This window comes from Pseudopipra pipra, chromosome 14, assembly GCF_036250125.1.
Source record: "Pseudopipra pipra isolate bDixPip1 chromosome 14, bDixPip1.hap1, whole genome shotgun sequence".
NCBI classification, from domain to species: Eukaryota; Metazoa; Chordata; class Aves; order Passeriformes; family Pipridae; genus Pseudopipra; species Pseudopipra pipra.
Genome location: NC_087562.1, coordinates 5,666,541 through 5,688,238, shown reverse-complemented (window position 1 = coordinate 5,688,238; position 21,698 = coordinate 5,666,541). Strand labels below are relative to the sequence as shown.

The 21,698-nt window shown below is 39.8% G+C and overlaps 1 protein-coding gene across 3 annotated transcripts in view; it reads right to left on the bottom strand.

Annotated features, from left to right (window-relative positions):
• The window catches only part of CDH13 (cadherin 13), a 448,971-nt gene that overhangs the window by 45,048 nt on the left and 382,225 nt on the right, over window positions 1–21,698 (bottom strand). For all 3 annotated transcript variants that reach the window (XM_064670959.1, XM_064670957.1, XM_064670958.1), the window contains exons 9-10: window positions 11,949–12,131; window positions 10,740–10,993 (exon numbers count right to left, since the gene is read on the bottom strand). In XM_064670959.1, coding sequence (XP_064527029.1) covers window positions 10,740–10,993; window positions 11,949–12,131 — 437 coding nt within the window. The remainder of the gene's footprint in view (window positions 1–10,739; window positions 10,994–11,948; window positions 12,132–21,698) is intronic.

Genomic DNA, 21,698 nt, shown 5'->3' with positions numbered 1-21,698 from the left:
ATGACAGAGAACAAAATACTACTTTTCACTTGTTGAACAAGAACATTGGAAGTCAGATTCTACACTGTCATATTCACTTGGGATAGTCATTGTAACATCCCTTGTCTAACTGGTTACTGCAAAACAAATTTGTCCTTGCACGGGTAAATAGAAACAGAGAATGCTGAACAAAATTAAATCCTGCCAGATATTCTGAAAGGCACGTCACAAGATATGGCAGTGTTTAGAAAATGGCCCTTCATATATATTTTAACATATTAAAAAACATGTGTTTTCCAAGGAAATAAAATTTTAAAGCTTATTGTTGACAGGAATATTCTCCTTTGCTTGCTAAGAGGTGAGTTCACACTGAAGAAGTCTCAGTAATATCCCTTTTCAGGTTAGAAAGCATCTTTCTTGCTGCATGTCCTGTGTGCATCTGAATGCTGGCTCTGATGTACAGCCTACAACAAATCTTCTCTGCACAGCACAATTTTTATCTCGTGTTCATCATCGTAACAGCCAAGCCCCTTCCAGACACACATTAAGCAACATGACAAATGTGTGTCATTTAAGAAATCTGCTGGCCAATGATGGAAAATGTGAACAGGTTAGAGGGGAAAGCTCCACATAAGTACTCATTTATGACACAAAAAGAGCTTTCATTAGATGTTATGGGATTAAGCACTGAAAGGACTGGAAATGGAAGATTTACAGTTGTTTGTTTAACCTTAATTTACCACACTGACAGTTGCTGATAAACTTTCTCTGCAGGCCTTGCCTGACTGCAGTGTGGGACCAATGAGGTAAATATTTTACCAAAAGTATTCCACTATTTGGTCATATATAGTTTTATTTTCTGCTTGATATCTGTTGCATTCAGTGCACAAAAGATATAGTGCTCTGTGAGTCGAAGGTATTGAATCCTCTCCTATGCTTTTATTAACTGTTATGTCTTAGTTACTCCATGCTGTTTAACCCTGGATTGGATGCCTGAGAGTTAAACTTCTCATATATTTTTCCTATGTCATTTGGGATCTGAGTGTTTTCCCAGGCACCTTCAGTGAGGGTCCAGAGCATCACTGTGGGATGAATGTTAATGTTTTGATTTGACAGACAAAAAATGGAAGCCTCAAGAACTGCAAAACTAAAAGAATCTGCTAATTTTTTCCTGAAATGTCAGAAGCTGTAATGAAAAAACTCACCTAACTGCTTAAAGAAGGACTTATTCAAAGGGCTGCAGTTATACAAGAATTAAAGCTATTAGGAACTTTTTCTTCTTTTTTTTTTTTCCTTGCACTGAAAACCCAAACTCTGTAACAATTTCCATGAGTCAAACTAACTCAACGACCCTGACATGGAGATACTGAAAACTGTTGTTTTCTTTCTCTGCTAAACTGTGTCTTAAACACTAGTTAATAACTCAGAAAATTCCAGGGCCAGAAGCAATGTTTGAGTGCTCCATTTTGAAGCTGCACACCTTGTTCACTACTAATAAAATTTCTTGGTTTAGCCCTGAAGCATTATCAGATAAACTCTGGGGCTGCATTTTTTTTTTTTTTCATGTATAAAATGCTTCCAACGAGCCAGGGCTGAATCTCCAGAGAGGTTGGGCCTTAGGCAGGCACAATTCCATTGGAAATTTCCCACTCGAAAGGGAAAAAGAGGAAACAAAACTCTGACAGGCCCGTTAAAATAGGTAAATGTGTAAAGATTCTTCAGGGTCTGGAGTATTCAATGAAATCTGGGTGAGGCAGGTTGGATACTCCAAGGTGATGTGATGTTAACCACTACCCAAAGGAGCTGCCCAAGGGATGCCATGGATAATAATTATCCAGTTCTGTGCAGAGTAGGCATAGATGTCTCCATAGGCATATTTACCTAGAGTACACTGGTCATAAAATTAGGACAAAGTTAGTCCCTAGCAATTCACATTTGAGCCCAGAATGGATCTGCAGGCTTACTGCTGCCTAATAAAGTGCATAATTTCACTCTTACTCAGAAACTCTTTTACAGAAATTGGCATCCTTATTACCAAGTTAATAGAAAAATTCCCGTTGAACTCTACAAGACGTTTTTCCTATTACAGTAACTTTGCAGAGCTCCATTTAGTAAAAATGAGTGCTTAAACCTTCTGACAATTTCTTCACTGAACTCCAATTCCACTCCAGGAATAACCATCTGTGAGCCTGAAAGAAGATGGGTCCTTATGCCTTGAAATGCACAGCCCGGGGATGTCTTGCAGTTGAGCAGTGGTTGTAAACATCCAGCAGCAGTTCTGTGCCTTTGGGAAAGCTTCTGCTCTGAGGTGAAAACCTACACCCAGGTTCACTGGGAATTTTGCCACTGAACTGGGGGTGTCCATGGTTTATTCTGCCCTTATTCTGGAGATGGCAAATTAATGAAATACAACCATAACATCCCAGACAACATCTGCTCTGGTGCCATCCAAGATCTACACCTGCTTCAGAGGCAGAAGCGCTGAATTGCTTAATTAGATACTTGGTCTCCATGACAGGATTCAGGCCTAGATGCATCATCAATCTTCCTGGAAAACTTTGATTTTAGTTTTTCCAGCTTTTGCCTTCATATAAAATACCACTGGTCACTGGAGCTCTAATTATACATTTTAACAGTCCAAATAAATTTCTGTCAAAGCACCACCGAAAGCTGTAACTCCACACAGACATTCCCACACGATCAAACGTGGTTTAATGGGACTCAGAATTCAATGACTTTAAAATATTAAGAAAAATTCCTACCACCCCCTTCCCTGTCAACACGACTCCTCACACAGTGTCCTCAAACTTGATAGCTAACTTATTATAATCAAGACACTCTCTCCTTCTTCCAGAGGCAAAATCCTGCCTTTTCTGAAACTAGAAGAGAACAGTAATGACAAAGTGAGTTATTGTCAAGATCTGACTTCCACTGCAAGCATAACTTGTGACTGATAGATCCTATTGTCATATTTCTCAAGAAGATCTGCAATATTGTTTAGTCAGTGACATGAAAAATGTGCCCTATAATTTCACAGTTCACAGGCATCCATTCTGAGTGCTGACATGGTTGAAATCATAATGTGGCATAATATTGTTATGCAGGATAAAGACAGAGGGTCTAATTAAACTCCCCTTAAATGTTACATTCATCCTTATTAATCAAGAATTCAGGATTCTTAAGGTAATAGCAAGGGAAGTTAAAAGAAGTTACTATGGCTTATTTGATTTCATGGAACCACAGATTTTCAATGCTGTCATCTACAGCTTTAATATCAACATATTAAGTATGATTTATGCCAACAGAATAGAGCAGCAGAAAATTTTAAGAACAGGATCTCGTGACAAGTATTGTCAGGAGTGATGAAGTGCAGCTGCAGGTATCTGGGTTTTGGGCAAAACTATGAATCATGGATTGAGAATTCCTGGGCCTCCTGTTTAGGTAGTCTTTAATAATTTAATTCAAACACTTCTGCTATTTCAGAGACCAGTCAAAGAGAGAGGGATTAATGGTTGTTTTCTTCAGGAAAGGGACACTGCTCTCCAGGAACTGCCTCACTGAGCCTGGGTGAAAATCTCCTCTCTGCCCTGCCTTCTTTTCTACCAGGAGAAGGTAAGCAAATAGGTGCTATACCAACCTTTTTATTCACATTCATCTCTTCCTCAAACCTTGACAACTGCTAGGAAGGGGAAGGAAGGAAGGAAGAAGTCAGACAAGATGTTATCATAGATAAGGCAAGTGTGGGAGCTCCCTCACGTCCCTGCAAAACAAAAGCCAGCACAACAAAGCTTAGCACCCACTGGTGAGCTGGGATTGGCCTCAAGCACTAAAAATTAAGATGTACAAAAGCAGACAAGGAAAGAAGAGGTCAAACATCTGCCCCAACACAGAGAGAGAGGATATCAGCAAAAAGAGGGCAAAAAGAAACATTGGGGGGAACTTAGAGGTGTTCAACACTGTGAGAGACACCACAAGCAACAACTAAGGACTCCCAGGGACCCTCCACAGAGCGAACAGGGAGGTGCTGGCAGGTTGGCTGTAAGTTAAGGAAGCCTGTGAGTAACAAAGGGACTGAATAACAGAGTTTGGGAGCCAGGCTATCAACATCTGTTCACAGCTCTGAGGAAAAGCATGTCCTGTTACTCTCCAGCTCAGGTATCGGAGCTGACAGAGATGAAAGTGCCTTTCCTGAGCGGTCACATCAGACACTGTCCACAGCTTTTAGAGGACCTGCATTCCAGGCTTGGCAGACATTTCAATTCTCTCAGCAGTGGGATTTAATTCCAGTCATTTATTCTCTTCAGTCTCATCTCAGTGGCTCCCACCTGAGATTTTTTTTTATTATTTTTTTTTTTTACCAGCTGCTTCCTTCCCATTAAGTCAGCCTCTGTGAATCCACACAGTGCTGGCCAGCTGCAAATCATTTTCTGGACAGGAAAAACAGGTCCTGGTTTTGCTCTTGAGCCATTTTCACCCTTCCAGGGTTACATCAGTGTGGTTTTGAGTATGAGAGGAGAATAAAGGAGGTACAGCACAACTCCAGAAACAGTTTTGCTTCTTTCCCATCCTGTTGTAAGCCTAAAGAATTTTCTGTATGGGGAAAGAGGAGCTGTTTACTTTGCTCAGTAAACAAACAGTGGAAGTCAGTTTGGTCAAACAACGACCAAAAAAAAAAAAGGCAATTCATGTTTTTCACTAGTTTTTCCCCTTCAGATACTAGTATTATGATAATGAAATATAAACATCACACTAATTACCAACTCAGATAGTAATTAACACCTTCAAGGAACAGTTTCAGTAAAAAGACTGCTGTGTAGAACACTGTTGAGCCACTGGTTGACCAGTGAGTACCTGCAATTACAGGTAGTGGTGGTGTAACATGAAGGAATTGTCCGAGTTCTTTCTTTCAGAACTGATTAATTCTCTCCTTTTGTGGCACTGCTTGCTGGATACCCCAACACTTGCAGCTCCCTGCAAATCAGTGTTTCTGTCTTTCAGATTGTACAAGGAGAGAAGCGAAAAAAACTTCTTTTGCTTCAAGCAGATTCCCTCTCTCCCTGCCTTTCCATCTAACTTAAAAAAGAGAAAGGGAGAGGAAAACAACGTACACTGTCCAATACACGGCAACTTCAGATGTAGAGATGCTACAAATTCCCAGTGGCTGGTTCAGGCAGGCCATAAATAAAACTGCAGAGCCAACTTGAGATGCTCGTGGGTGTAAGTTACAGTGAAAAACTCTGGTGCTGCATGCTGAGAGCAGGCTCAGCCATTCATTTATAACAATAGGACTATTCTTCTGTCTGCACAAGGAAAACAAATCTCCTGTTGTTAGGAATCAAAGACAAGTCCTTCAGACTCTAGGAGACATATTTAACAATGACTAAGTGTGTTACTTCCTAAGCATTTACTCTTTAAGGCTTCCTATCCCTCTCTCATTATGTAGTATTTCTGTAAGTGATTGTAGTGTATCCCAAAAGGCAAGTTTATTGACCTCCACCAGCAACAAAAGTGCTTTAAAAAGGCTTGATGTGCAAGAAAGTATGCAAAATTGATCCCTTAAGTGATTGTGAGCAATGTGATGTGAAGCCTCATCCTTGTTCAGGGGGGCTTCAGGACCTCTGAAAAAATCCTGGCAAGAGACATGAAAAGGGCTTTTTGAATTGTCTTTGCAATTCATGGCTTATATATTCACTGCTTGTAAGGGTGGTGACTGGCAGCAAAGAAAAGCAATAAAAGCAAAATTTACTTTGTCCAGTGAATTCTCCTTAGTTTTCTTGGCCATTTGAGAGTTGGGAGAAACTCACTGAACTACAAATCCCACTTCAGTGGAGTTTCAGCATATTTCACAGAATTTTAGGCAGACATTTTTTTGGTTTTGACAAAGAGCATACAGATCATGCTTGCCTCCAACTAGAGTTTGGAATATTTCCACTGACTTCCACCACCTCCATAGGTCTCAACCCCAAAGTCAGGGTCATCTGATCTAATGCAAAATGTGGCCCAGTAGAAAAAATTTCCATTCCCAAAGTCAGTGGCCAGTCCATTGTTCAGTGGCTCTTGGAGAAATGACAAATAACAAACCTGATCCCTCTGCATTCCTTTGGGTTCAACCTTATCCCCTGGGTCTGATGGTGCAGGATGAAGCCTCATTAAAATACACAGTTTGCAGTATAGAAAAATGCACTTTATATAAAGAGAAACAGAGCCTATGAACCTTCCAGACAGACCAGGAGCTGTTATTTGGAAAGGCTGACCGTAATAAATGACTTTGCTCCTATTTGCAGAGCAGCAGAGCTGTGGAACACACAGGCAGTGCAATGGCAGTGCCACAGCAGCCCAATGGCCAGGGGAACCCACCTCCTGCTGGCAAGTTGGATCCATCACAGGCTGCCCTAACCTGAAATGATAACTCTCAAACAAAGGAGGATTTACAGATTTCATATTTGTGCAATTCCACCAAATTAATGACACGGTGATATAAAGAGACCAGAATCAAATAAAAGGATGACGACTTCCAAGCCAAGAATTGGCTTTTAAATCCCTACAGCTGAGAGCTCAACACTAAGCCAATGGCCCTGTGCTTCCAGAAGCCACTTGTACTCTTTGGGCAGCTCAATTCTGTGGCAGGTATAAATATTGTACACACACAGACTCACATGAACAAACACACACCTTACTTACACATATCACTCCATTTGCACATATTTTTTGCAGCCTTTCATGTTCCCGTGAAACTCGCTGCAGTTTGGGTTCTGTTTCTAAGTTCTCCAGCTTCAAATACTGCATTTTAATTCTACTTAATGAATTAGATGTGCTTTAGAGCTACAATAAACTTTTCTTGTGAAGATGTTTCTGAAGCATTGAGTCACATGGCTTACTGGGAATAAATATTGCAACAATATATTTACATAAATAATTTAAAATCCAACAGCACAGTAGGTAATAAAAATATATTGCCATGATAAGCCATGAAACCAGAAAACAACACTGCTTTAATTAAAAATTACAAATACACTGCAGTAAACAACTTGTTTACACAGTGTTAAAAGTCTAACTATTCAATATTCTGGACTTGTTGAATCCAAAAAAGGGAAAAATACTGAAACCAATCTCTTCACACAGACAAATATTGAGAACCATAACTGTGTTTAATTAAGATCTACTGTTAATAATGGATTTCTGAGTGAGGTTCTTCTTTTAATTTCCCAAGGTAGAAAATGTTATTAAATTTGGCCTTTAACTTCTCATTGACATGTACACTTGAAACTTCTGATTAAAATTTCAGAGGTTGGGAAGAAGTACCCAAAATTAAACTCTTAAATCTGGCACAAAAATAACAATGATCCCTGATTAAGAAATCAAATTTCAGAAACTTCATTACTGTTCTATTAATAAATTGCTGGGTTATAATTAAAATGGGGCCTGCTGGATTTCTTTCTTTTTTTTTTTTTAATACTAAAAAAGATGGAAACCGTAGAGAGAATTAAATACTTTAAAAAAAAAGAAAAAAAAAAGAAAAAGAAAAAAAGAAAGGTTAATGAATCTGAGAAATGTGATCCAGCTTGAAGAGGTTCTTTTCTGGGAGTGATCACAGTGGAATGAACATTGAGGTGGAAAAACTTGTGGTCCTGTCCGCTCCTTCCTCTCTACCACCAGAGCTCCAGGAATGTGCTTCAGAGTCTTGGGAATACTGGAGTCTTATTTTTTTTACAGTGCAACACATTTTTGCCAGCTTGTTTGAGCCTTTAAATCAAATTCTTTCTCAGGCGGCAAAAACACTTCAAGCTGAAGAATAAGGAGGAAAATTGCTTCAAAAGTACAGCTGTCTTTAGGAAATTTTACAAAGTAAGCCACGTTTTCCAGAGATAAGTAATTTGAATCTGATTCAGATATGCATTGTTCAAAGAATAAATTCAATCTAGTTGCAGATAATGGCAAAAATGGTTTCTCTACTCTTTTCATGGGTCTTGAAATGCATTTATGGTGTTATATCTAGCAGAGTAACTAAAATTCCTGATTACAAATAATCATCAGCCCCTTCTGCAAGTTTTATATAGAAAATTAACTAAAAATATCCCTGAAGTTAGAGATATCTGAGTTGCAATGGGTTGAAAATAAAAAAAACAAACACCAACGTTACTAATTCTATGTTGTTCTGCCCATTTTAAACAGATTTGTACCTTGTTGGGGGGGATGTACACTATTCACAGAGCACACACTGCACAAATCTGGTATTCATTGCTTCTTGCAGACAAAACACTGCTTGCTCATAGTCATTAATATTTAATGTAATATCTCATTTAAAATCTGTGCTGTCCCTGCTTGGCCTTTATTTTTGCAGGATAATCACAGTAAGCACTCTGATACAATTACAGCAGCACAGGCTGAGAACCCTGCAGTTTGTGTTTCTGTGCTGTACAGAAGTCCTGGACGTTGGCCCAAACTCTAAACACACACCTGCCTGCAGGAACTCGGGAGAGAACGTTTCAGTCAGACTCCAACTAGGGTATAGTTTTGGTCTTTATACATGAAATTTTACCCTGTCCTTTATTGCAGATGCTATTCTTATGTTCTAGTCCTCTTTTTTTCACTGCTAGTAGCCAGGTGTCTCAATAACACCTGCCAGTACTAAAAGCAACTTTTAAAAATGCTGTTTTATGCTTTCCTGTCGTTTTAGCAAAAGGACTTACAGGCAGTCAAATTAGCCTTTCCTGATGCATTCCCCCATTTCCCAGATTTCCATTACATTTGCAGGATTTTCTTCTAACTTATACAGTCACTTCCATTCACACAGTTTCTGGATATGACCATTGCTCTATGCAGATGTAGGAACATTTCTGGGAGAATTCTGAGTCACTTATAAGTCAGGATTTGAGAGTCCCTTCCCAGCCAGTTGTGAGCTGTGGTGGACTACAAAATGTGTTTGTGTTACTTAACTGGTTACACACAATACTTAAAGCTCACTTAAGAGGATTAAATGACTCATGATATGCCCCATAATTTCAGTGTCAATGTAGTTAAAAGAAATCCAGCAAAATCAGTAGGTCAAGGGCAAAATGTCAGGTAATAATTTCTGAACTGTTTTTTGATGACCAAATCCTTACATTTTCTCAGCTTTTCTCTTCTAGCATCACAAAATCAACTGTTACATTAATTAATATGACTCTTCTTATCTCCTATGAAAACACATAAAGTTATGGAGAACTTCAATAATTATGTTTCTTAAACTCAGTTCAAGTCCCAAAGGAAATAAATATCTCTTCCCTGCACAAGCCAGGTCCTGAATAAGATTGCTGAGGGTCATGTTACTCTATCTGGCAAGCAACAGAAATTCTAACCATAGACACGAACTTGTGTGACCAGAGTGAAAGAAGTAAGGAATCTTTGGAGCAAAAGCTAAACTTAAGAATAAAAATTCATCCTGTAAATAAATACATTTAGAAAACAAGGGGAATGACACATGGTAAGAATCATCCTTCAGATATTTCAAGGGTAGAAGTCAAAGGTGGTTTTGATAGAGAAAAACTGAAATACTCCTTTGCTATTAGCAATGTATCTTTGAGGTGATGCAGAGAATTGAAACTTTGAATTGTCTGCCCTGCCTTTTCCCTCTTTCCTTGTACATGAGCACTCTCTCCTGCTTAAATTCACCTTCTCATCATGGAAATCCAAGTCCTTTGCAGGGACACCCCTACCAACACTTGTAATGACAGTACCAACATCCTCCAGATCAGCAGCTTCCTTTTTGTAGAACACTACATGTGTCAAACTCGCTTTAAAAATTGCACAATCACTGCCAAAAAAACTTGGGATAGCAGAGAAGTCCATGTCTGTGGTATAGACTGACAGTGCACAGTGCTCAGGTAAAGCTTTGAAGTCGTTCTCACAAAGGTGTTTATGCTCTTTTCTATGCACTGGTATCCAGGGAAAATTAGTAAGGATGAAACATTAAACCCAGCTGTAGGTTTTATTGGTAGTGCCCTAACCTACAGTTCTCAAAAGCTGAGAAAAGCTGTCTAGAAAGCCAATTAGTATTAGAGAACAAAGTGGTTGATTTTTCATTTTCTACAAACCTGAAACCAAAAGACCAAACCAGGTGGATCAAAATATAAGATGATGGCACCATCTAAAATAATGGTATACTCAAAAATGATTGGACCTCATGCTACCACTTTGTCTGCACAACTATGTTTGCTCTTGCTGACATGGCACATGTGTGGGATTATCTTATCATAGAACAGAAATAATAATAATTTAATTTCATTTGGCTGGCCAAGGCCAAGTCTGAGCTTACTTTAGCTTCAGTCTTTCACTGGGAAGTATTTTCTCAGCTCCTGAATGTGGATGGATGGTCATTATTTCACTGAGGGACAGTATAAATGATCATAAACTGATTGAAACCCTATGTGAAACAGAGAAATCATTTCTATGCACATTTTCAATTTTTACACATTTTCTTTGGCTCTCGTGAAGGAAGAGGAATAAACAAACAGATTAAAAGTAATTTTGAAATTCTGTGCAAGGCTGTGCTACTGTAGGAGTCTCCAAACCTGGAAAACTGTTGTTCCCTGTCTAATACAGTTCTGTGTTTTGATAAAAACACAGAATCTCTTCCTGCAGGGGGAAAAAAATTAATTGTAACTTTTTACCACACAGGGCCAAACCAACTTTAACGGAATTCTGAACTGGCAGGCAAATTCTTGGGCACAAAAGACGTCCTCACTTTCTGATGGTTGAAAATTGGAGGGTGTTGCACTCACCTGATGGTCTGGTGCTGCAGGGTGTCGGGGTCGGTGGCGTTCACTGTGATCACCACGCTGCCAATGGGGATGTTCTCCTGCTTTGTCACCATCATGGGGTTTGGGTGGAAAACTGGCCCTTCATTCACATCCTCCACGGTGATCTGGACCGTTGCTGTGGAACTGGGGCCGTAGGCTATGTCTGGGATCAGAGGGTCTTCGTTCTCCACCTTGATGAGCAGCGTGTGAAACGCCGAGATCTCGTAGTCTAAAGGCTGTAAAACGTCATAAAGTCAGAGGGCAAGGTGCAACTTAACTCTTAACTCTTTCCCTTTGCCCATTGCAAACTTGCAAGAAGGCAGAATTACCCAGAAAGGGACAGCAGCGTTCACTGCACCTGATACTTGGCCAGAGTTTAGGATTAGACTTAGCTTAGTTTAGGATATAAATGTCAGTTATATCCTATAATGAACATGATGGACTTAAAAAAAGATGGAGATGTCCCTCTGTCCAAGAGCATATACTCTTTTTTTGCCATACCTCATACAAATAATTCAATTCTCACATATACCTGGTGAATTATGATGTACTATGCATTTAACAAGCAAATCAGTCATACTTAGTAGTTACTTATGACAATAACACCAGCTGCTTTCTCAACTGCTGTCTTAAAATCAGAAGCACTGCCATGGAAATACATTCCATTTGTCTTAAGAATTGAAAATGCTTCTTCAGAAGTCAAACAGAGGGAATTGTGGCACAGGCAGCAAAGAGGACCATTTTTTTAAAGTGTGAGACATAGAATTATCTTCATACAAAGACAGGCAATAAACATTTCCTTGAGGCTTGAGAAATGGGGGACCAAAGACAGCTCTCCAGTTCAGTCTGAAGCTGTATCCCTCTCTGAGAACAAAATGGGGGCCTTGGATTCTAATTGTCCTTTCAGCTACAAACAAAACCTTGTTGTAAAATCTCACTATTAATTGTGGTGCTTACTCCAAATCTGGCTGTTATTTAACACAGTGGCAATACAGTCAGCAACAGGCAGTCCTTATGACTGCAAAAAATAAGGTTACTGTGACAGAAGGGGTTATACATATATTTGGACAAGGGTTGGTAGTCAGCAATATATCTTTGAATGACTTATCCCTGCTGTGCCTCCTCTTATGCAGTGAGCCCAGTGGATGGGCCTTACAGCAACAATACAGGAAAAAAGGAAATTGTTCTTACTTTGACAACAGAGAGCATTCCCTCATTAGTCTGGGGATTGGTGTGGATCTCAAAACTCTGCCCTGGATTTCCATTGATGATGGTGTAGACAGCTCTCCATGCTCCAGTCACTGGGTCATCTCTGTCGCCAACAGTTAAGTTCACTATGACACCCGTGACTCCCTCCTTCACTGTGGCTTGAAACTAGAAAAAAACACAGAGGAAATTGTTACTATTTTCAATTAATGACCCCACACACAGACACGAAATATCTAAGGCAGCATTAATTATTTACCCCAACAGGAGAAAGATGGAATCCTTGACCAAAAGTGAATGTTATAGGCTCTAAATAATACATTCTCACTCATGAAATATGAGGGAGCACATTACAGCTGCTCTCCACTTAATAGATGGCAGATAAGCAGGGATGTGATAGGAATCAAGCTTTGGGAGATTCTGATCACAAGGAGACAAGACATCTCATACGAACGGAAAGTGAAACACGAAAATATTTGCAGTGCTGCGTAGGTGCATATACTACCAGAAAGGGAATTATACTCCCAGCTAAGGGAAGAGGAAGCTGACTGATGCAGACCACTCTTGTCCTCAGGTTATTTACAAATAATCCAGGTTTGCATTTCAGACTCCTATTTTCATAAATTATCCTACCCATATTAATTTTTCACTAAGCCTTTGTCAAGACACAAAACACGTCTCACAAAAAGCGTTCCCAGAGCATTTCTTGGAGGGTTTGCTCTAAGACACTCAAAAATAATTGGACCTCATGCTACCACTTTGTCTGCACAACTAAAAGTCAGTGCCACTTTCCTTTTTGGAGTGGAAGAATTTTTTATGACCTTGTGAAATGTGTTTCAGTGCTGTATGACTCGACCAGCCAAGCCCTGCGAGAAAATTCTAATTTACTCTCCAAACAAAGAGTGTATAACATCATTCTTATTTATGTAGGGAAAAACATTAAGCAAACCATTGGAAAAGCTTGTAAGGGTCAGACTTAATAATACTCCTCACCTTTCAAGCACTTGAGGGTGACGTGCTAAAAGCCCTGGATATGAGAGTGATAATGCTGGCCTGATAGGTGGATAAACCAGAGTGATAACACACCTGATCCTGAGAAGTGCTGAACACCAGCACTGCCATTATACATCATTAGAAAAATCTTAGCACTTCTGGGGATTAAGGCTTCAAAAGTCTAGAATTACAAACTTTAATGACACAAATGGGCTCTGCTGTACCCGCACTGCTTAAAAGCTTCACCGTCGGTGACAACGTATCGCCCAAGGGCAAAGGTCACCCAGGTGGCTTCCAGACCTTGAAGACTAAAATGTTGAAGACTAAAAGAGGAAAACACTAAGTGTCTTTTGCTCTGTCTCACAGACAACATGAAGTCATAATGCTACAGAAGATTTTGTGAGAATACTGACTGCGGAAAATGGTGTTTTATTAATGTAGAGATTTCACAATTTGGACAAATAGTAGGTAAAATGGATTTCCTCATACTAAAACATAGAGAGGACAACTGTGTCTTTCCCTGTGTTCAGTTGTCTTTGTTTTCCTTTTTTCCAATAGATTTGACTTATCTTTCCAAACCCTTTTTTAATTTTGCTGTATAATTTGTGTGTGCATTCAGTTCAATCTTTCCAGCCTCAAACTTGATTTTATAAAAGGATGGCATTAATGATGGGCTATTTCTGTCTTCTGTGGTATATCTAACAAAGAATTAAAGGATTCTTTTGATTTTGATAGTTAATATGTAACAGGTTGTGATTGAGCTTTGTTTCAGACAGTTCATTAAGCTCATTTGCAGTTTAATTAACTCTAAATGATAATGTAACAATATTTTCACTTGCTTTGAAACAAATTAAAAGAAAAACTCTTTCAAGAATCTTGGAAATAACAGAAGAATGATTACCAAGATTATATTCCTTCCAGCTCAGCCAAATGCTGTGACTGGAAAGAGGACTTGGACAGCTCTTTCTCTAATTGAAAATAAGCAATTAACCTGATTGATATTTTTATATTATTTCATATTGTCTCAACTTGAGCATGTATAACATGAGACATCAGAACCATAAGGGTCAGAACTTTTCCCTACAAGTGTTCAGTACCAAACAATTAAAAAGGTGACTAGACTTCAAGGAGCCTGATACTAAAGAATCTAACCCTTATATTTGACTGGGCATCTGCTCCTAATTCATATTGATCCTTCTGAAAAATCTTTTCCTTAATCCTCTCATCTGATTCAATTAAGTGTTCAATACTCCCTGGATCACCTTGGGGACAGGAAGACCTTTTAGGGTAAAATATTAAAAGATCTGGCTGTTTTATTTAGCTATATAATTGTGAAGCCACAAGATAAATTTATTATTTTTACCCCACCAGGGCCAGACTTTGATGGAAAAGGTTGATGTGCCAGATAGTTCAAAAAATATTGAATATCAGGTGAAGGATATTTAATTCAAGGATATCCCAGCTGGGATTGGCTCTCTTCTGCACCCCTATTTCCTCCTTATTTAGGAAGAACTCTCAGTAGCTTCAGTTGCAGAGAGTTGGGGGTGCAGAAAGGGCACAGAGACTTGCTGGGGGCACAAAACTGCCCAGCTCTGAGTCCTGCACGTCAAGGAAATGCCAATGTCTACAGTCAAAGGCTGTGCCAAGAAAAATAATCCCAAGCATAGTGGTAAACTCACCCCTGGCATCCTTCCCATTTTAGAAGTGACCATATAAATAGAGAGGGTATTTGAAGCTGTCTGGAACATTAGACTAAAATCTGTTCAAGATGGATGAAAAAGCAGAATGATCAGATCACAGAAAATGTCACATAGGTCTGCTCTAAATTTATAATGTGAAAAGTGTAATAAATCACAGATTTGTGATTGCAAAAGACACATATCTACTGTGAAATAGTGTGGCCCAGGAAAATATACCTAGAAGGTGAACCCTTTTGCCTGTTGAGTCACCTTTATATAAAGAATAGACTTCCTAGCATTTACTGGGTCCCTTTCAAAAACAAAAGTAAAGAAGGGAATTGAAAAGCTATGAAAGGACAAATATAGGAATTAGATTAGAAATAGAGAAAAGACAACCACAGGTTCATTGTATCTCACACTGAAAGGTTTACACTCCCAAAGCACGGTGCTTGACGGGGAGAGTCTGAACCAGTGCTCTAAAATAAAACCCCACAGTGGTTAACACAAATAATTGGATCACAAGTTAATTGATTTTACTCGTTTTAAATATCTGCACATCCCCTAAGCACCACTATAAATTAAGAGTAAAGTAGATGAGTTCAGTACTTTATTTAAACTGCTGTCATTTGGACCCATATTAAAAATAATAACTTAGAAGGAGAATACCCTGGGCCAGAGTGGATTTGGCTGGAAAGAGCTGTGTGCATTTACTACTACTGAGTATTTGGATATGTAAGGTTAACCTGCTCTGTGCAGTGATGTGCCATACTATCATTTATTGTGCCTATCATGCCCACAGCCTAGAAATTTCTGTCATAATTAGGATTTTATAAATATAGGGAAATAAAGGACTCCGTTCCCTTTTTTTCTGTACCCAAAATCTTATGTCAAAATGCACGAAGACAGACAAATGGGAGCAACTCAGAAGGAAACACTGAGTGAAGAGCATTTAACAGGGAGTTGAAAGACATGGAGGAAATACAGTGATGGGTGTAGATGAAGGGTCCCCCCAAGGGTGTGAGGGTGGCTTGTGAGGATGCACAAATAGGCTTGGAAATGTAACAAGTCAGCAATGTTTGACTGATGGGCAGTAAATAGGGACCACAGGAGAGATCACAGGTACAGTTCCACTGGCCATGGAGGTCCTTGAGAGTGAGAACAAGCAGGTTCTACATCTTACAATACAGGAGTCACTGAAGGGATGGGAAGGAGACAAGCAACGTTCAAAACAACTGTGCTAGAGCACAGCCCAGGTACCAGCAGCCAGCACAGCCCTGAGCAGCTGAGATAACCTCAGTTCAGCAGGCAAACCACTCCTCCCTTCCCTGCATCTTGCAGGCTTAATTTTAGTGACTGTCTCCTGGTGGAGCCAGGATATAACACCCTGCCAAATCCTCCCCCACACTGAGCTCTGTGGTGAACTGGTGGGATGCTGCAGTGGCAGCTCTCACTGGCAGCAAAATGGCTCTGGATGGTCTCAAGAAAACCAGTCTTGTCTCATTTCCACCATGGGGCAGGTCCATGGAAAAATCACTTTGTAAAATGTTATCACCTGAGAATCCAAGCACTGACCCCACCTCAGTCTCAAGCATAGCTGGCAATGGTGCCCAGACTGTATGAAAATTGGGTTCTAATCTGACAGCCTTACTTAAAGCTTCTGTAGCAAGTGAAATTCTGTTTACTGACTTCTCAAAGCAGAGGAAGAAATGAACTTAACTGTATCAGAATCACCTTAGTGTCTGCTGTCCAGCAATGGCATGAGCAGGCAGTAATAACACCTTTATGAAGCCACTAAAAAACTGGCTCAGAGTGGGGCACTGACATCCCCAAATTAAAGAGCTGACACGAGCAGCAAACACGACGCAAGGCAAACGTGTCTGGGGTTGCTGATCACCACCCCACGGCTCATTAGGATTCTGCACACTGTGATTCCCAATCAAGAACAAACAAATTAAAACTCTGTGTCAGTTTGCATTTATCAGGGTGATATTCCAGCGGAGGGTGTTCTGTGCCGCTATCATGTGTTTGTCTCCTCATCTATATAACAAGAAAGATGAAAAATAATGGGATGTATTAATTCATTATGGCTCTGTTAGAAATTCCACGGGGAAATTGTATTGTTGTAATTCTCCTCCTCCACTGAAGTCCACTGCTTTTGCAACCATTGTTTATCTAATTTCTTAAAAAAAGGTTGATAAGCCTGTGCTTGCAACCTGCTTGCTTTTTGCCTGTGCCTTTTCCTTTGCACGCTGATATTCAGCACATGTGCCCCTCAGTTTCCAATATCTATTTGTTAAGGAAGTAATGTATTTTCCATAGCTCTGTATCTGCAATATCTCCAAGTACAAATGAATTTTCAGAGTGATCACAAAGGTTTGCATTCTTAATCAATCTGGGATGAGAATTCATAAATGTCAGTTATGGGCATTTCTTGTGGAGTTCAGTGGGACACAAAGCCCAGCTTGCTCGATAACAACAAACCAAGTCACCTGGAGCTTGGAGTTCAAGGAGGGAACACTTGGCATAATATTTGTGCATTGAACAAAGTGATGCTGCTGATTCTTCAGCCACCTTTCACCTCAGCACAAGGACCCAGTGTTCTGTTCTGCTCTCACGGGCCCCCAGGGGCTGGAAAACAGGACCTGACCGACTGCAGTTTGTGCTGAACTCTCCCCGTGAGCAATTTAATAGACAATTCTGTGGCCAAGGCAAATTGTAACTCGGTATTACATTCTCCCTGATCTCTTCTATAGAGTTGGAAGGTATTTTCCCTCTTAAGACTGTGCATAGCCTTTATTATGTGGACACAAATAGCAGCTGTTTTGCTACAAAAATCTCTGTATTAGTGTAATGGATTCAATTTCTGGAAGCTGCACATCAAGCAACACACGGAGCACTTTGAAAGCCATTTAGATGAAAGACACTCTGTAAATATAAAGCATTATCATAGTATGACAAGGATTTGATGGTGTAAACTAGATGCAAAGCAGAAATTATAGCTGTGAGTCACCTAAACAGGCTTTAGTTATTGGCATTGTCTTACTGCCATAATGCTGGCTCGTAGGCACTATATTATTTCTTAACTTAAAGTGTTTCTTTCAGCTTATTCTATATTTTTTCCTAAGTACATAATATTCTCCCTTCTCCCTAGTGAAATTACAGAAAGAATTCAATTGTAGCTTAGAAAAAAACCCCTTTCTGAATATATGAAATTGATCATAATAATTTTGGGTGCATTTTCACTTTTTGCTTTGGAGTGATTTTCACAGGCTCTGCATTGTAAATGCCTTGTGATCTTTCAAGGCACGCACCAGTTACTTTACAAAGTAAAAGTAGGACTCAATAATGAAGGGCTGAGTGAATATTTTTGCCTGCAAAAACTTCGTTGCAGTCTGCAACAGGAGCAACAAATCCAAAAGATCAATTAGTTAAAGGCAGGCAAAAGATCCATTTCTGCTCTCTGTAACAGGGCTACAACTTCTGCAGGCTCTATGAATTTGTGCCTTTTTATTGAAAGACACAAAAATGCTTAATGCCACTGATAATAATCGTGAATGATCAGAAAAAGGGAAGTTTAACATGACCTCATCCTCAGGCTCTTTCCCCGTGCTCCAGGTGCAAGTCCTTCCGAGAGCAGTTTTCCATCAGGTTAAAGCCAAGCTGTCCCTGGGATTCAGTGACACCACTTCAAGGACTCTTTGGGTGTTAAAATTCATGATTGAGCAGGACAGGATCAGAATGCAAAAATAATGGGGTGAAATGGATGGATGGATGGATGGAGGGATGGATGGATGGAGGGATGGAGGGATGGAAGGATGGATGGATGACCTCCTGGGTGCTGCAAGAGTTGCCTGTGAGGTTGTCAGTGTGAAGAGTCCTTCTATTCCTCTTGCAGAGATCATAAGTCTTGGAAAACTCTGGAAGATCCACAGAAGGAGATCCTTGAAAGATTCATAAACTGATTTAAGGAACTTTCTTCCTGCCTCTTTCCCACAGCTTTGCTGAAAGCCCACTTGGAGCTGATGTTGGATTCGATCCTCTCATTTAAGTGCTTGCAGAAGACTAAGAAGCCATTCAGGGACTATAAATAAGTGATGGTGAAGGATACTTGAAAACAACCACTTTTTTTTACTTGTTTCTCAGACTTTTGTTTACACCAGGCTTTGGCTCTGTCTCAGCCCAGCTCATGGCCTCGCTGAGTGAAGGCAAAAAAGATAATTCTAACATGTATTAATCATATGTTGAATGCCTGCTTCAAAGCCTCTTACCTCCAGGTATACATCAAATGTAGCACAGTTGTCTGAAGATTCAGAAGGAAGACAAACATACTCTCTTTTTCTTCCCTGAATATATAAATAATTTAGGAAGGATTCATTCTTTTTCACTTTTCCACCTTTAAATGCAAGGCGCATTCAGTTGTTTCTAGAATAAATCAAGTACCCACAAATACAAGGGACACTTCTAGAATGATGGTCATATCACAGAAAAACAAATACTCCTTCTCCAGGTGGCCAGAAGACAGTGCAAGGTCACTGTTTTTATCACATTTAAGATATTTTTTGAGAAAACCTCAAATAACGATGTTATTTTCTTCGCTATAAAAAATTCTTTCACCCCAGGTAGAACAAACCTTATGTTTAAAACAACAGCATCATAGAAAATGATGATCTGACCAAGCCTGACTACACCTATTCACCTGTTCCAGCATCAGTGTTGCCAAGGGACCAGAGAGAGCTCTGCCTTTCACATTTATGGGACCACTTGTGCTGCATTCAGCCAACCCAGCCATGTATTATTTCCTCCTCAGTGCACTTCCCATCAAGAGCAGTGTTCAGCCCATCTTCTTTCCAAGATGCTGGATGTCTTCTTTAAATGGAATGAACTTTAAATAGAATAGACCTAGCTGGATTTTTCTTCCTTTTACACCCAGTGCAGCATCCGCTCTCATCCAGGAACAAAAAGGTTTTACAGGCTGTTTTCCCCCCTCAGCCTATGCAGTTCTCAGTTATCCTGATGATGGTGAGGAGGGAAGGGAAGGAGGTCCTGTCAAATGCTCCTCTTTCATTTTTAGCAGAGACATTTTTACACCCAAACCAACTTTTCTGCTGCTGAAGATTATCATATGAATATATATGGTTGAGATAACTGATAACTGCCTCACTAAGAGAAAAATGTATGGAAGCCACATACTACTCATATTGTGAGGAATTCATACCATTCACTGCCCCTAGAGCCCCAGATACAGGTGGGATGCATTTGCTCCATGGATCAGATCCATAAGCAACAATTTCCTCCTATTAGTTCCCAAACTGTCACATTTTTGGGGTCTGGACAAGGAATGGGTTCCAAAACCACGCCCTCTTTAACTGTTGAAGCTCTCACTTTTATCATTTAGGCCCTTAACAGGGCCCTTAACATTTAGGCCTTAGCAGGACAGGTGAATTTACTCCTCTCTGCACATTGAAATGATAGATAAAAGGATAATTTTGTGGCAATAAAAATATTTTTTTTTAATTAACATTAACCACAAAATGCATATCCAGACACCAGTTAATTTGCTAAAGTCTGAGAGATTGAGAGGAGTGAAGGAGAAATTCCTCTAAAGGCTTTATTCTGCTCCCAGGTAGAAATAAATATAATGTGGCCTCTGTACTGATGGACAGGGAGCTGGGCAGTGACTGGACAAGAGCTTCAGTAGATGAAAACTACTCATGATTTTTAAATTATTATCATGTTTCCCTTTAGGAATTAAACATGGGATTTTGTGACTTCTCTTTACAAAGGTAACTTCCAGGACTACTTCTCATACATGGATGAAAACTATATTTTAGTGCTATACAAAAGCAAACTAAAGGAAGTTAATAAAACCCAATGAACAAAACAACAAAAAGAAAGGAATTGTTTCATTCTAAATAGATGAAAGAACAAAAAAATTCTGGATAAAAAATCTAGAGGCATCTTGTTTTGGCACCTTAATATTTCAAGTCTGACCCATGTTCTTACCGGGTTAAGAAGCCTGGTCTTTGCAGAGAGGTGGAAACTGCAATATAAATGAGACTTTCTCCATGGCAGAATCTTTGGCCTCATTGAGAAAGGGAAGCATATGCATCCAAATGAGAAATCCTGCCTTTTCTGCCCCGGGAGGACACGGATTCCAAAGCAGAGAGTTATTCATTGTGCCAGTTTGCAGCTGATCATGACCCAAAGCTGCCAACAACAGATGTTTTGACGGTGGTTAAAGTTCTTCACGGGGTCTTTGGTGAGCAGCACCAAAGCATTCAAAGCAACTTGTATCTCTAAAATATTTCAGCTACAAATTTCATCAATTCCCCAAACTTCTGGCATTTTAGGCTGTGCCAACTGATGGGGATGAGATGCCCTAGATTTACAAGCCCCTCCAGCTGAGAGCTGTCTGAAGTTATCCCAGTATGAAAACTATTTTGGAAGCAGATAAGAACTCTGCGAGGTTTCACACTGTTCCAGTGGAAGCAGGAGGTGCAGATGGAAGTTTACAGGCAGTATTATCTGCAGTGATACAGAATCTGTCTGAATTTTAAAAACGAAATATCTAGCCAGCATTTTGTTTTCTGGGAAAATCTGAGCGGGGAAAGGAGAATTTGGGCTGAACACTCCATATTTCAATCCATCTGAACACAATAAGTCTTCCAAGTCTGCTGACAAAGTGATGAATGAAGTCTACTGCATGTACTTCCTTCCACTGGATATACAGGATTTTTTTTTTCCTCAAGTTATCTAGTCTACATCCAGTTTGCTCAACGTTCATTGAGCAAATCATCACTGCTCTATCAAAAAGCTATGATACAAGAAGAATTTAGAGATCAGAGACATAGGTGAACTTTCATGATTAATGATCTCTCTTCCTCTTCTGTTTTCCCCCCACAGCAGAAAAATCTTTATCATATTCTGAGCATGCAGCAAGCACAGAGCTCTCGTTACCCTGACAGGGAACAGCGAGGATCTGGGGTCTCTAACCCTATTAGCACAGAAAAAGTCTTGATTCCAAGGTCAAGAATGAAGAATAATAGAAATAAATGCAGCATAT